Source organism: Myotis daubentonii, chromosome 10 (assembly GCF_963259705.1).
Source record: "Myotis daubentonii chromosome 10, mMyoDau2.1, whole genome shotgun sequence".
NCBI lineage: Eukaryota > Metazoa > Chordata > Mammalia > Chiroptera > Vespertilionidae > Myotis > Myotis daubentonii.
The window spans coordinates 4,637,337-4,651,657 of NC_081849.1; the positions used below are offsets into that span (position 1 = coordinate 4,637,337).

At 57.1% G+C, this 14,321-nt stretch overlaps 1 protein-coding gene across 2 annotated transcripts; it reads right to left on the bottom strand.

Moving 5' to 3' along the window:
• Positions 1 to 325: 325 nt before the first annotated feature.
• INSIG1 (insulin induced gene 1) lies at positions 326 to 10,546 on the bottom strand. Of its 2 annotated transcripts, XR_009454679.1 has the most exons (7): positions 10,387 to 10,546; positions 9,516 to 9,958; positions 6,803 to 6,927; positions 5,539 to 5,705; positions 5,183 to 5,282; positions 2,289 to 2,454; positions 326 to 2,046 (listed from the first exon to the last, which is right to left on the bottom strand). XR_009454679.1 is itself a non-coding variant. In XM_059711366.1 (6 exons), the coding sequence occupies exons 2-6, from the start codon at positions 9,931 to 9,933 to the stop codon at positions 2,017 to 2,019; spliced, it is 840 nt and encodes a 279-aa protein (XP_059567349.1). In that variant the 5' UTR covers positions 9,934 to 9,958; positions 10,387 to 10,546; the 3' UTR covers positions 326 to 2,016. The 2 variants fall into 2 exon arrangements, 1 of the variants encoding a protein (XP_059567349.1); XM_059711366.1 differs by lacking the exon at positions 2,289 to 2,454.
• Positions 10,547 to 14,321: the final 3,775 nt, after the last annotated feature.

A 14,321-nucleotide genomic window follows, 5' to 3' on the forward strand; every position in this document is an offset into this window, starting at 1 on the left:
GGGGCCTTTCTCTCTCCTACCCCCGAGATAAAGGGCATGTCTGTAACTCAAGGAGGGGGACACAGGGCACCATGTGGCTTCATTATTACTGATTCCGGACTTCAATCTGCCAGGAACGTTCCCCAGGTTAAGACCGCAGGTAACTTGAGCCGGCCCCTCCCCTGCCTCCCAGCATGTCCCTCTCTGGAAGCCCCCCACCACTCCCATCCCTGGGCAGGTCCCAAGCCCGGGGGAGCCGATTCCCAGTGGAGTCCTGGTTCCCTGAGGCTGGTCCATTCCAAATCCTAACACCCCCCATTTTGAAGAAACACCCATGAGTACATGGTTGGTGTTGAACCTTTAATAGACATAAAAAACGAATGCAAAAAGAACACAATGCCGACACTGAGTGTGAACGGGACCTCCCTGCTGCTCCTCCTCTGCCGCGCTCACTGGTCACACGAGTGACTAAGACGTGGGTCACTTTGGTTCGTGCACTCGCTGTAAAGTATTGGCAAAGGGAGTCTCCAGATTCACATCTTTTGGCCACATTCTTGCTAAGAGATACAGATTTACTTCCAGCTGAAGAGAAAAAAACACTAGTTGTTTGCCCATCATCAAATATATTTAGATTCGATGACTGCTTTCAGATGACTTCCGGTTTTCACAAAATGCTGGCGTCTCTGCTGGAAAACCTTTGCACATTCTAGTCATTCGTCTTCAGAAAATGTTTAGGGGCTCATTGCCAAGTTGAGGACAATCCCGTTTTCCTCAACAAAATTCTCCTAAAACAATCAGCCACAGTAACTTGGAACTTACTGTAAGAGATTTTCTTTGAAACAACAAAGATCCCGGGCAGCCGAGTGCCCAGTCCTGCCCGCTGACCGCCGGCTTCTATCCCAGGAGCCTTTTAACCAAGCTGCTTTCCCAGAATTTAAACCAAAAACATGTACATTTCAAAATAGAAAAGAAGATAAATTTGTAAGTAGGAGTTACATTTACTGAAACCCACAGAACTGGAGAACTGAAAGGAGCCGGGCTCAGGTGGGCATGGCAACAGCGACTTCCCGGGAGGAATTATTGCTGACCTGCCTCCATGCAGGGCTGAAATGGATGGAGAACCTCTAACATCTCACTCGTTAAAAAAAATAAATATGTAGAGAATACAAGGCTCAGATTGGTTTTCGTTCACATTGCACTTGAAGTGAAGGACCCGATGCTTGCAACCCGGGCCCACGGGGCCTGTGCCAGGGGGGGCGCACGGTGCCCGCTGGCACCTCGGCACAGGCGGAGACACCAGTGCTGGCGCAGACGGACGGTCGTTCACAAGGCAATCACAGATTGCAGATCCCACAGGGCCGTGCAAAGTCCTCTCGACGCTAGAGCATCAAGGAAACAGCAGTCCGGCTCATGGAGGCGGAAACCCAGGGCAGACCCGACTTCACCCACTGTCCTCTGCAGAGCTGCCCTCTCAACCCCCGCTCTCAGTGGGCGGGGGCTCCCCTGGGCACCGTGACCCCAGGTGTGCCGCAGAGCGTGGTGGGCCTGGTGTCCTGACCACTGCGCGTCCCTGCAGCTCTTTTTTCACACAGCCCTATTTTTAAATCTTGTGGATAAATATTGTTCCTATCTCATCACACTCGCCTTTGTTAAGCACCGGCAAGCTCTCCACTGTGGGCAGGACCACAACCCAGAGCTGGGACTTGGGCTTTAGTTCAAGGCTTTGTCATATGGCAACTTGCTTTTCATGAGATAAAAAGCATGGAACGCTCGGAAACGGCGCCCGCGGCCCACCTGCCTCCGCCGGGTCCAGGGTCTGCAGGGCAGGGCAGGGCAGGGCAGGCATGAGGGAGCTGAGGTGGCATCTCCAGGCGAGCTGTCCCTCTGGGCGCCTGCTCACCTAAGCGGGCGGTTTCCCCGGGGAGTCCTGGTGAGTCAGGCCAGTCTCCGCGATCCCGAGGGAAGATTGTCGCTGCCCCGCCCAAGCCTGGGTGTCGGGGCCACGCCTGCTGTCCCCCAGAAGCAGTGGCGGGAGACTCAGTCGCTGTGCGGCTTTTCGGGGACGCCCTGTGAGAACAGAGAGACGGAGTGAGTGAAATGAGCACAGCGCACACAGAGCTACTAGCAATTGGGTGGACCTGAGAGGTGAAGGGGGAAGTCCCTTGACCAGGGTGATGAGGAGACGGGAAGCGGGAACGCTGGCAGAGGACATGCCTGGGGCCACTTGGCTACAGGACCAGACCTCCTGTGACAGACGTGTAAGCAGCGTGGGACTGTGTCATCCCCCAAGGAGCGCTGAGGACGCAGACCTTTAGGAAGCGGCCATCTGAGAGCATGAGACGGGCAGGAGGAAGAGGAAGGTCCGCAGCAACTTCAGCCAGAGGACTCAGAGCAGAACTTGCACCGCAACCCGGCCATGAGGCCGGCTCACAAAGGGCTCAGAGCTGTGTGTGCGGGGACACATCAGGTGGGGGACTAGAGTGAGAGCACGGACGACCAGGCAGGAGTCGGCACCAGCTCAGACAGACGCGTGTGCCCACGCACCGTGCCGCCAAGAACAGGGTGTTCTGTGGTGAGAGGGCGGCGATCGTGCGAGCCCAGGACCCTCTCACAGGTTAGTGACCGGTGTGTCCTCCATCAGGAGGCGCAGGGCACACTCGCGACAAGCCTAGCGCCAGCCCTCTCTGCACCCACTCGGGCCAGTGGCTGCCTCTCCATCTTTAAAATGGGGAGGGCAGTTCCTACTGCCGCCCGCCACGCCCGGGACGGTCAGCCAACAACGAAGCGAAGCGAAGTGCCACAGGAGAGCCAGTTCCTTGCTGCGCAGGACGCCCTGCCGCCAGCAATCGCCGAGGGAGGCAGACACCGCGCAGGGACGCGGCAGCTGGAAGCCTGACCTCTTTTGAGATAAAACTTTAAGCTGCTAACAGCCAGTTTCAAACCCTCTAAGAGGCTGCTGCAGACTCAGGACAGGCTTCAAGCACACAGAAGCCACTGGAAGCCTCCAGCTGGCAAAACCCGCGCAGCGTGGCGCGACTCAGCTCCTGCACAGCAGTGACAGCGGGTCCACGAGCAGCCTCCTTGTAGCCCAATGACCTGCAGGGAACCTAACCCGTGTGTCCATCAGAACCTGTCAACAGTGTTAGTGAAGACTGACTATACTTCTCTGCGAGGTGGGGCTAGGTGAGGGGGGGGACACCTGGGTGAGGACAGAAAAGCATTTGAAGAGGACAGGATGGAACCAGGGACAGGGATGCATTTGAAGAGGCTACAGACAAGAACTGCCGTGACAACGGACCAGCAGGAGCCCATGGTGACAGTGGACTTGGCCAGACCTGGTCGCTGAGCACGATGCCCACCTGGGGTCTCCACCCGCAGACCTCGCCTTCGTCACTGTCACAGCCTCACACCTGGCAGGTCAGTTTCACACCCAGAGCGCGCTGTGAACCGGCCGACAGCGCGGAGCCAGGCGTGTTCCTCGCGTCGCCCGTGGGAGTGCACAGGGCTGCGAGGGCGGCTCCCAATGCCGCCTGGCCGGGTGACATGCCCCGTTTCCAAAACACCAACCAATTTTGAACAGAGTGACCCTAGTTTTACAAACACAATGAAACACGAAAGCTGTTAATTTGTTTCCTTTCTCCGAAGAAAGAACACAGACATAGGCTCACTTATCCTGACTCCCTGAGGAGAACAGTGCCTCTTGCTCTTTCTGAAGAGGCCACTTCATGGCACAACCTAGGCCTCCCGCGCCACGAGCGCCTGTCAGAGAACAGGCACGTCCTACGGTTGGCCATTCCGGGCGACGCCCAGACCTGCAGGACCGGGTGCCAGGCCTCAGTGCTCCCTGTGGCCAAGGCCCTGATCTGGCGGGTGCAGGAGGCGACCACCTCCTGCTGTGGTTGGGGGAAACCCCCTAAACAAAAGGGGCCGTAAGAAACTACAGAGAGGCTGGGACAGTCGCTGCGACGGGAGTCTCCACTTCCTAAACAACCCTTACTGTCAGTGTCTTTTTCATTCTCAGCCCTGACATAATCTGGAGCAAAAGTAACTCCCCACATTCCAGCCGGAGTCTTGTGAAAGGCCATCTGGCTTCACGTCCGTCTTCTTGCTGTGGCGGCAGCATGAGTTTCAGAAAGGCTCTCTGTGGCCCCAGGACAGGGCAAGAACCAGGGGGGGCTCCTGGGGAGAGGGCTTCAGGCCCGAAGGCCACTGAGGGGACAGCGAGCTGGGCCGTGACTTTCCCATGAGGAGGGAGCAGCTTTCAGACTTACAGACACTTTGGGGGATGGAAGGGAAACCAAAGGCAGGGCGCCCAGCCAGCACAGAAACGTCCTGTTTCGAGAATACCACACGAGGGACAGAGATACATTTTCCGAGACAGCCCTCTTGTTTATCTGAGAGCAATGGTCCTACTGAGACGCTAGCTGCTTCTTTTTTTGACTCTAACAGCAAGTTTCAAACCCTCGGAGAGGCTGCTGCAGACTCCGGACGGGCTTCAAGCACACAGAGCCACTGGATGCCTCCAGCTGGCAAAACCCGCGCAGCGCGGCGCGGCTCAGCGCCTGCACAGCAGTGACAGCGGGCCCACGAGCAGCCTCCTTGTAGCCCAATGAGCTCCGTTAAGCCCTTGAGTCCGTCAACTCAACATGAGTTAAATGTCCACACTGAATTTTCTTTGCGAAAAGCATTCAGACGCTGATTTTAACTACCGAGAACTGCCATTGACCCCGACTTCGTTTCCTGCTGGCTCTCAGCACAGCTGTGCCAAGGGGACTGGCTTCTTCCTCTCCCAGGAAGGACAGGCTGTGCCAGGCAGGGCCACTTCCCGTGACGCTGAGCCAGGCCCAACCTGGCACCCACAGGTGGGCAGCTCGGCCTCGGGCTCCGCCTGCCTCGGACGCCCTTTCCCCACGTCATCTGCACCTGTCTCGCGTGGTCTCTGCGCGTGGCCGCAGGCGCTGGGCTGCAGGAAGTCAGGGGCCTGTGACCCCAGGGCTGCGCTGTGCTCTCAGGTATCGGCACCCGTGTGACCGAGCAAAGAACTAGCTGGGCATCTTTTTTTAAAAAAATATACTCTTTTCTCAATAACTGTTGCTGCGGAGTCTCAATGAGACATTTGTCAACACACAGAAAACGTTCCATAAAGCAGTCCTACGGAGCTGAGAAACTACAGGGGCCGGCGCCCATGTGACAATTCACGTACCATGGCCAGCTGTCGTCCTATGTTCCCAACCGTCACACCTCCGGAGAAGAAGATGCAGGGCAGCCAGGAGCGGATGTAGAGGAAGTCGGGGGAGGTGTACCTGCGGACAAAGGAGAAAGGGGCTGAGCCAAGCGCCCGTGAGCCCTGCAGTGGGACCCGTGGTGCTAACACCAGGACGCTCTTTCTCGCTCCAGCTGGTTTCCCTTTACAGGACATTGTGGGCGGTGCATTTCCAACACGGACTCCGCAATAAGCAGCATTTCTGAGCATGTCATGCCGTGTCTATGGCTCTTTGCATAAATAAAACGGGAGCGTCTGAGTCAAGTGGCGGGGCTGCCACCGCGGGCCGTGCTTACTGGTAGACACCGTTGTACACCAGCAGCTGGGTGATCAGCGTGGCAAGGAAGGCAATGGTGATCCCAAGCCCAAGGCCGCTTCTCGAACGGTCAAATGTCCACCAAAGGCCCAAGGACAGGGCCGCTAAGGTCAAGGAGAGCTGAACGTTATTGGCAAAATCCAACTTCTGATGATGGAAAGTTAAGGAAAAGTTAGTGTTATTTAATAAGACTAAAAAACACAGAAAACCCCAGAGCCTACATGTATTTTTCTTCTTGTGCACATAATTCTCCATCCATAAAAGCTACCCAGTGAGCTGCAGAGAGATGGTCGGATACAAGGGTCCCGGGAGCAAGGTGGCCTGAAGCTTCTATGAGGTCACTGGGTACAAATTCAACTGACAGGCAAGCTTCTGACAGCCGTATGTAAAATTCTGCTGGCATTTCAGCCACAAAACAACCTATTTTGGTAGTAAGGCATCTTCAGTCCAGTTCTTATTTCTCATCTTATTAGTAACTGGAACTGTGAGTGCTCTCCTTGACATCGGCATGAGACCCTCTCAGACCACGTGCGTCATCACGCACGCCCGCTCGCAGAGACGTGCAGCTGGCTTCCATCGCAGCTCTGCTTTCTAGCCGGTGGCAGAGTGAACTTGTCAGAGCTAAGATATCTTAGAACAAGCACCCTTCAGGCATCTCACCATCAAACAGGGAGCAGATTGAGGAACTGGCAGCTCTGAGAGTATCTTTCTCTAAGATTGAAAACAGACTCTCGAGGAGCCATAAACCTTCTGAGCCCTGGGATATGATGGACCTTCCTCCCAAAATGCACTTATGTTCCATGCCGTGCGCTCCAGCGGGTACCTGGGGACCGCCGGGCACTGCCATGGTCACGGCCAGGCCTGGCCTTGGCCTTTTGGGAGAAGCTCAGCAACACTGACCCCGTCACCAGCGGTCGATGGGCCGCAAGAACCAGGTCACCACAATGCAGGGCGTGAAGAACAGACTCTGAGGAGGTAAGACACTGCCGACAGGAGCGAGAGCAGTCACTCGGCCTTGGGCAGCGTCTGCACCGTCTCTGGAAATAAGCTGGGAAATAAACCGGAGGACGCAGGGCCATGCTAAAACCTTTGAGTGTAAACTAAGCGACAGGCTTTAAAATAAAACACGTGGAAGAACATCATCCACAGGCTATCAGACAGCACACACTCATCCAAAGTAACGCAACGCTTCCACACACGACTGACGAGAACGCTCCGGACACGGCACGCCCACGGAAGGATACAGCGCTGGCATGGTTGATGCCCACGAACACGGCCACGCAGCGCATCACGCTGGCCCACTCCCGCTTAAACTTGTGGGGCTCCCCAAGATGACTGTCGATGCAGGGGTACAGCAAACCGACAACCGCTGCCAGACAAGAAGAGAACAGTCAGAATGAGTTCAAGAACATAACATGACCAATAACAGCTTAAAATGACAGGCTTTCTATGTGGCAATTAAGACTACACAAACCAGTGCTTTTCCAGGAGACTAACCTGTGGTAACGTAATGATGAAATTCAGACTAGTTTTATATTTTTGTTCTCCTCGAGTACATACAAAAAATATCACAGTTTAGAGCAAAGCCAGTCTTTGATTTACTTAAGCACACGTGACCCGAGCAGGGGCCCAGCCACACGGGCCTGCGCTCTGCTTTGTCACGTGGTTCCCATCCACAAGGAAGAGGGCCCTCCGTGAGCTCTCCAGGCCCAGTCGTGCCGTAAGTCTGACGCTCCTCCAGGGCCAGCGCTGATGCTGGTCACACTGACGTCCAGGTCAGAGGCCCCGTGCCCACAGGCTGGCCCTGGACTCAGGGGTGAGGGGTGGCAGCTCTGACCGCAGGAGGCTAGGGCACCATCTGTCCCCAGGAGCCCAGGCCTTGCCCTGTGGGAGACCAGGGACCAGGCATGGAAACTGTTTGTTTCCTCATGTGTAAAATAGGATTATGTAACAACAAGACAGAGGAGGAGCTAGCTCCCGGATCTGAGCAGTTAGAAAGTTTTCAGACCCAGAATTTGAAAGCATGAGCGAGAAGAGAATGGAGCCCGGAGAAGGCGTGGGGTTCTGGGAGAGGAGCCAGCGGAAAGCGTGAGGCACCACAGGGAGTGTGGGATGAAGGTTCCTCACCACTCCTGGCTCAGGCATGAGGGCCAGGCAGAGCCCCCAGCTGCCGGCTGTCCTCCGGGAGAGGTAACTGCTCTAGGTTCTTGAACAGAGAAACAGGAAACACAGCTCTAGCCAAACTCTAAAAATGAAAGACTTTCAGTTTCCATTTCATGTTACATTTCAAGTTCTAATTGTGGAGCTTTGAAAAAGAGAACCCCATACTCTGTAACTTACTGCACTATAATTTAACCTTACCTTTGAAAATGAAAAGCTAAGTAGGTGGAAAGGTACTACGGAATGTTCTCAGAATCGTGGGTGATGGTCCAAAAAAGAAAAGGACGGTCTGAGGAATTGTTTCAAGCATTCCTAGAATTTCCTGAAGATTCCATTTCAAAGAAAGCTAAACCCTTCATTTATAAAATTAAGTTTAATACATATATATATATATATATATATATATATATTTTTTTTTTTTTTTACAGATTTCAGAGCTTGGGAGAGGGAGAGAGGGATAGAAACATCGATGAGAGAGAATCATTGACCGGCTGCCTCCTGCACGCCCCACACTAGGAATCGTGCCTGCAACCCAGGCATGTGCCCTGACCTTACGGGAATCAAACTGTGACCTCTTGGTTCATAGGTGGACGCTCAACCACTGAGTCACACCAGCTGGGCTAAGATCAAGTTTTTGATCCAAAGAAACTATTGCACCAAATGTGTATGGAAAATAGAATTCGCATCTAAAGCTAGTTCTCAAACCGGCACAGTGTGTATTTAAAGGGTTTCAAAAAAAAATGAAGCAGGAACTTCACCTTTGAGGACAAATATGAAAACATTGTCCCCCTAGAAAAAAAAGAAAACATTGTCCTCCTGCTCAGAAACCAGTGTCCCCAGCCCCAGGGGTCCTGGCTGAACACACGCTCCACCCTGAGCCTCCAGCCTCCCTGCTCCTGGGAGTGAGTCTGCTCACCCGTCTCCAGGGACACAGTGCGAAGAGTTAAGAACTCGTGCAGGCCGTGCCCCCTGGACGCGGTGTTGACCCTGTGATTCAGTGTCCACATCTGTAATATGGAGCTACAGCTGAGCAGGGGAAGCAGAGGGGCTAGCCACCAAGCGCACGGCTGGGCGCTCCTCCTCTGGGCTGAGCAGGAGTTTGCTCCGCCCACCAGATCGTGGGGTGCTCCTGGGGTGCCCACTGCGGCAGAGCTGACAGGATTTGATTCGCCAATGCTGTATGACTGAGAAGCACTACGTGACCTGGGCGGGGAACAATTCCGCATCCTCATCGAACCAGCGGAATCACCAAAAACTCTACCGAGACCCTCGGCCTGCCCAGCGGCTAGACGGCGCCCAGCTGGGTGCGCAGACCCCGCACGCACGCCCAGCCAGGGGCCTCTCTTCCCCCAGGCTGGGGCGGGCCTGCTCCGCAGAAGGAAGTAGGGAGGCGGTTCCCTGGCAACGCCTCTGCCCACGTGACAGTTTGTTTTCAGTTACCCGGCGTGTAGCGTGTTTGCGCCGGCAGCCAATGGCGGCCAGGTGCCTCTGCTCACCAGTTCCGCAGGCGGCCAATCGGGGAGCTGGCCCGGGTGACAGCCCTGGCTCCCAAACACTGTCGCGTCCTCCGAGCCCCAAAGTGGGGGAAAGGGCTGGCCCAGCGCCTATCTCCCAGCGCATCTCCATCAGCCTCCTCCCACCTGGAGGCCGGCCGTGGGTTCCTGTCCTCCCCTCCCGCTGAGATCATCAACCCCGGACATGCATGCCTTTCCTCCGGATGGCTCCATTTTCAAATAAATGTTTCTCGGCCTGAAAATCACTGAGCAAACAGACATCTTATAAAAAAACTCTACTCACCAGCCGCTGTCCCACAGCAGGGAGGGACCCACCAGGCGGAGGAGAAGATGGTGGCGATCACCTCCTCGGGGAACAGGGTGACGTTCCTCTGCACCTGCAGCAGGTTGAGCACGAGGGCGAGGACCACCCCGACGGAGAAGAGCACCAGGCTCCTCTGCAGCAGGTGGTAGTGCCAGCTGGTGGCGTGGCCGCTGCCGCTGCCCTGGCCCCGGGCCCTCTCGCCCGGGCTCCGAGGCCCGCGAGCCAGGTCGGTGTGGGGGGCGCTGTGGGCCGCCCGCAGCGAGGGCCCGGCCACCGAGGAGGTGATCATCGCTCCCACCTTGGCCGCCAGCCCTCCGGCGCGGGCTGCCGGGCGGCCGCGGTGCCTGGCGCCCTGAGCACACGAACAGCTCCAGAAGTGATCGTCCAGTCTGGGCATCAGTCACCGGGTGGGACGGGCTTTCCTGGAAGGAAAGGGGGGCGGGAAGGCGGGGTCGCGGCCAAGTTCATTTCCAAGAAACGGGGAGACCCACCCGGGAGGCTGTGCTCTCCTTCATCGCCAGCACGTCAAGGCAAACTGCCTACCCCGGAGCCGCGGGGTCGGGCGCACAGGGGGCAACGGGGGCCCGGGGGCGGGACGGGGAGCCACGGGCTGCAGCGCCGACTCGTTCCCGCCCGCACGCGCCCCCTCTACCCCAAAATGTCCCAGACCGCGTGAGTACGCAGGCCGCCCAAGACGAGGTACCGGGGTCCTCGCGGGCGGAGGGGACCAGGGCCGGGCCCGCGGGCGTCGGGAGTGCAGCGGATCCCACTGGGGTCGGCTTCGGTGCCGCGGACCCGACGGAGGCCGGCTGCCCCGCTCCCACCCGGGACTGCGCCGGGCTCCGCGTACCTGGCCGAGGGGCGCCCGCCCGCGGGCTCGCCGACGGAGGAGGTCCCGGAGGAGGAAGCGCAGGAGGTCCCGGCCCGGAATGCCCGGAGTTGGGCCCGCGGCGCCCCGCGCGCGGCTTATAAGGCGGGTGGCTGGGCCCCGGGTCACGTGATCCGGCGCCCGCTGCCCCGCTCGTGCCTGGGGGCGTGGCCTCCGCGCGCCCCGCCCCGCCCGCGTGCCCGTGCGCTCGCGGTCTGGTGAGGCGGCCGCGGCCAATCGGGGGCGGGCGGCCCATATGACGTCAGCACACGCCACCGCCGGCCGCCGGCTCGGGAGCGCGGAGCACGCGCGCGGGCGCTGGTCTGGGGGGCCGCGCGCGGCTGGGCGGGGGCTCCGACGGACGCTGCGTGGGACGCCGAGGGCTGGCGGGGCGCGGGTGCCGCGTGCCCCCGTCTCCCGACCCCGACCCGCCCGTCCCTCGCCCGCGGACAGAGGCCGCGCCGCGCGGATTCCTGGGCGCGGGAAACGCCCCGCCAGCCGCCTGGGTTCACCGAGGGAATCTGGGCCTGACCCACACGTGCCCGGGTCTAGCGTCCCGTCCGACCTTGTCCCTCCGCTCGGTCGCCGCAGCCGCCCGCGCCGCGACCGGGTCACCTGAGGATGCTCCGCGTCCGGGAGGTGCTAAGGCGGCTGGGTGTTTGCGGGGACCAGATGGTTCCGAAGCCTCTGGAGGAGTGAAGTCCTCTGTGGAAATGTAAACGAGGAACTTCTCATTTATGCAGTAATTCCTCCCGGTTTCCACTTGTCTTTGCTCGCGTGTGGGATGCAGACCGTCAGTGCCGCCCTAGAGGAGACCCTGGGTGACCTGGGGCGCGCCTGGTCCCGAGTCCCGGCGGCCGCGTGGGTCCCACCGAGCAGCAGGAAGGCTGGCCCGGGCCGACTGAGCGCCGGAGTCCGGTTGCGCAGGACCGGGTTATTAAGAGGCGTTATTGCAATGAAGAGTGTGTGGTCTTCCGTCCCCGGGTGAGCAGAGAGGGAGTTTGTGCCCCAAATACCGGGTGTCCGGCCGACGCAGGCCTGCGGCTGCAGGTGAAACACGGCCCAAACCTTGCTCAGATGTATCAGTTTCCCCGAAGTTCATTCATTTTGGGGTGAGGTTCTGACTGGTAATGATGAACCAGGAGACCTCAAGGAAAAGGAAAGCTGACCGTGGCTGTGCCCACGCTCCTCGCGGTAAGAAGTGTAGGACGTGGTGGGGAATTGAGAAGCTCCGTTCATCATAGACCCGTGGTCGGCAAGCCGCGGCTCGCGAGCCACATGCGGCTCTTTGGCCCCGGGAGTGTGGCTCTTCCACAAAATACCACGTGCGATTGAAACTTCGTGGCCCATGCGCAGAAGTCGGTTTTCGGAAAGGAGATCTGTAGACGAAACACGTTTAAGTTTAAAAAATGTGGCTCTCAAAAGAAACTTCAGTCGTTGTGCTGTTGATATTTGGCTGTTGACTAATGAGTTTGCCACCCACTGTCAGACTTTTGCCGTTCATCAGCTTGGTACAGTCTTTCCATTGATTTTTGGAGGGATGGGCCGTGGGGAGAGAAACATCAGTGTGTCTCCATTGGTTGCCTCCCACACAACCCGACCCAGGCTGGGGATCGAACCTGCAACCTCGGTGTGTGCCCTGGGCCGGGAATAGACCCGGACCCTCTGGTTCGAGGTCCGAGACTCTCACCGCTGAGAACCCCAGCCAGGGCCTGGTTTTCCTGCCTGGCTGTGCTGCGGTGTCTTTACCCAGTTCATGATGCCAGCCTGGCATGAACCTAACCTAGCCTCTGCTTCCATGAGAGCACCAGCATTGAAAATGTCATCACTGCAGATGGTAATGACCCCTTGTGTTCCAGCAAGGCGGTGTTTCTAATTCTGTGACTTGTTTTCACTTCCTGAGCTCAACCCAGACAGCGGGAGGGGCTGGAATGGAGGCTCCTGCCTTCACCGGCCGCTGGGCTGGGGCGGAGTCAGGCTTCCGCTCTGTTCCTCTCTAACCACTCTCGCCATATATCCTTTGTTCCCAAAGCCTCAGAGCAGTTTTGACTTTAAGCAGCACTGTAATCCAAGTCTTGGTCACTATCCCCATTCCAGCTTGCATAAGTGCATGAAGATATATAGAGCCGTTATCCATCTACCTACCTACCTACCTACCTATCATCAACCATCACAGTGACATCACACCTTTGTAATAGCAAAAAATAAACAAAAACCTGCCCACCTGTCAACCGATGGGAAACTGGTCAGATCAACGTTGGCACATCAGCCCGGCCAGCTGGCGTGGCTCAGTGGTTGAGTGTCGACCTATGAACCTGGAGGTCATGGTTCGATTCCCTGTCAGGGCACATGCCTGGGTTGCAGGCTCGATTGGGGATTGTGCAGGAGGCAGCCAATTGATGATTCTATCTCATCATCGATGTTTCTCTCTCCCCCCTTCCCTTCCTCTCTTAAATCAATTTAAAAAAATTAAACATAATTAAAAAATCTTTTAAAAAATAAGCAATGGCACATCAGTGCAATGGGATGTCTTATAGTTGAGAGTGCTTTCTTTTCAACCCTCAGAAGTCCATCTCTGACCTCCCTCCCCCGCCATCAGCCTCAAGTCCCACACGCAGGTTGAGAAGCACTGACGCACTGACGTAAGTCAAGCTGTGAACCTCACTGAGTGCCTGACCCTGACATGTAGGCACGTCGTGGATTCAACTAGGAAACACCAGCCAGTGCAGGAAGCTTCTCTTCAACACAACTGGCTGGTGCAGGCGCATGAGGCCCAGTGGGCAGAGGGGTGGCTGGCCATTCGCTCCCTCGCCGCTGTGGTGTGCGGGGGTTCTTGGCAGCACAGAGAGCAGCGACCCTGTCTTCCCGAATCCAAGGTTTTCCTGCCTGTTCTCTGGCTGCTCTGCCTGGCTGTGCAGACTATCCCCAAACCTGCACGTGTAACACTTCTGTACAAGTTCGTGCCTTAGAAAAGCATCTTGCGGGTCCTGAGTTGTCCGTCTCCCATGTGGAGAGGAGCTATCTGCGTCATTGGCCATTGCGTTCGTTTAGATCCGTTCACTTTTTCCTCTCCACCCAAAGTGATAGGAATATAGGCCGGGCCTCTGACGCACGGCTGCTGACCCATCTGCACGGGGCCTAGTGAACCCGGGGAGGCCCTGTGGGCCTGGGGGAAGGTGGAGGACACCTGTGGGCTGTCCACTGGCTTCAATCTTAGAGTCACTTCGTCCCCCCAGGGTCTGTGGTTTGCCTAAAGGCCAGTGGAGCTGGGTCCCTGGATGATGTCAGTCTAGGGTGTTTCTCTGTTTTTCCCTCTCTCTTCCACTCTCCCTAAAAAAAAAAAAAAAAATCAATGGAAAAATATCCAAATATCCTTGGGTGAGGATTAACAAAAAAAGAAATAAAAAATAATAGATAAAAAATAATAAAAACACAGTTTACTAAAAAGGAGGAGGAAGAGAAAGGGGAGGGGGAGGAGGAGGGGGGGAGGGGGAGGGGGAGAAGGAAGAGGAGGAGGAGAAAGAGGAGGGGGAGGAGGAGGAGAAGGGGGAGGGGGAGGAGGAAGAGGAGGAGGAGAAAGAGGAGGGGGAGGAGGAGGAGAAGGGGGAGGGGGAGAAGGAAGAGGAGGAGGAGAAAGAGGAGGGGGAGGAGGAGGAGGAGAAGGAAGAGGAGGAGGAGAAAGAGGGGGAGGAGGAGGAGAAGGGGGAGGGGGAGGAGGAAGAGGAGGAGCAGAAGGGGGAGGAGGAGAAGGAAGAGGGGGAGGAGGAGGAGAAGGGGGAGGGGGAAGAAGAGAAGGAGTAGGAAGAGAAGGAGGAGAAAGAGGAAGGGGAGGAGGAGGAGGAAAGGGAAGGCTGGGCCTTGTTGCAATGGCCACGACTGCATGTGGGAACCCGGGGAGGCCTGGTCCCACGAGGCCC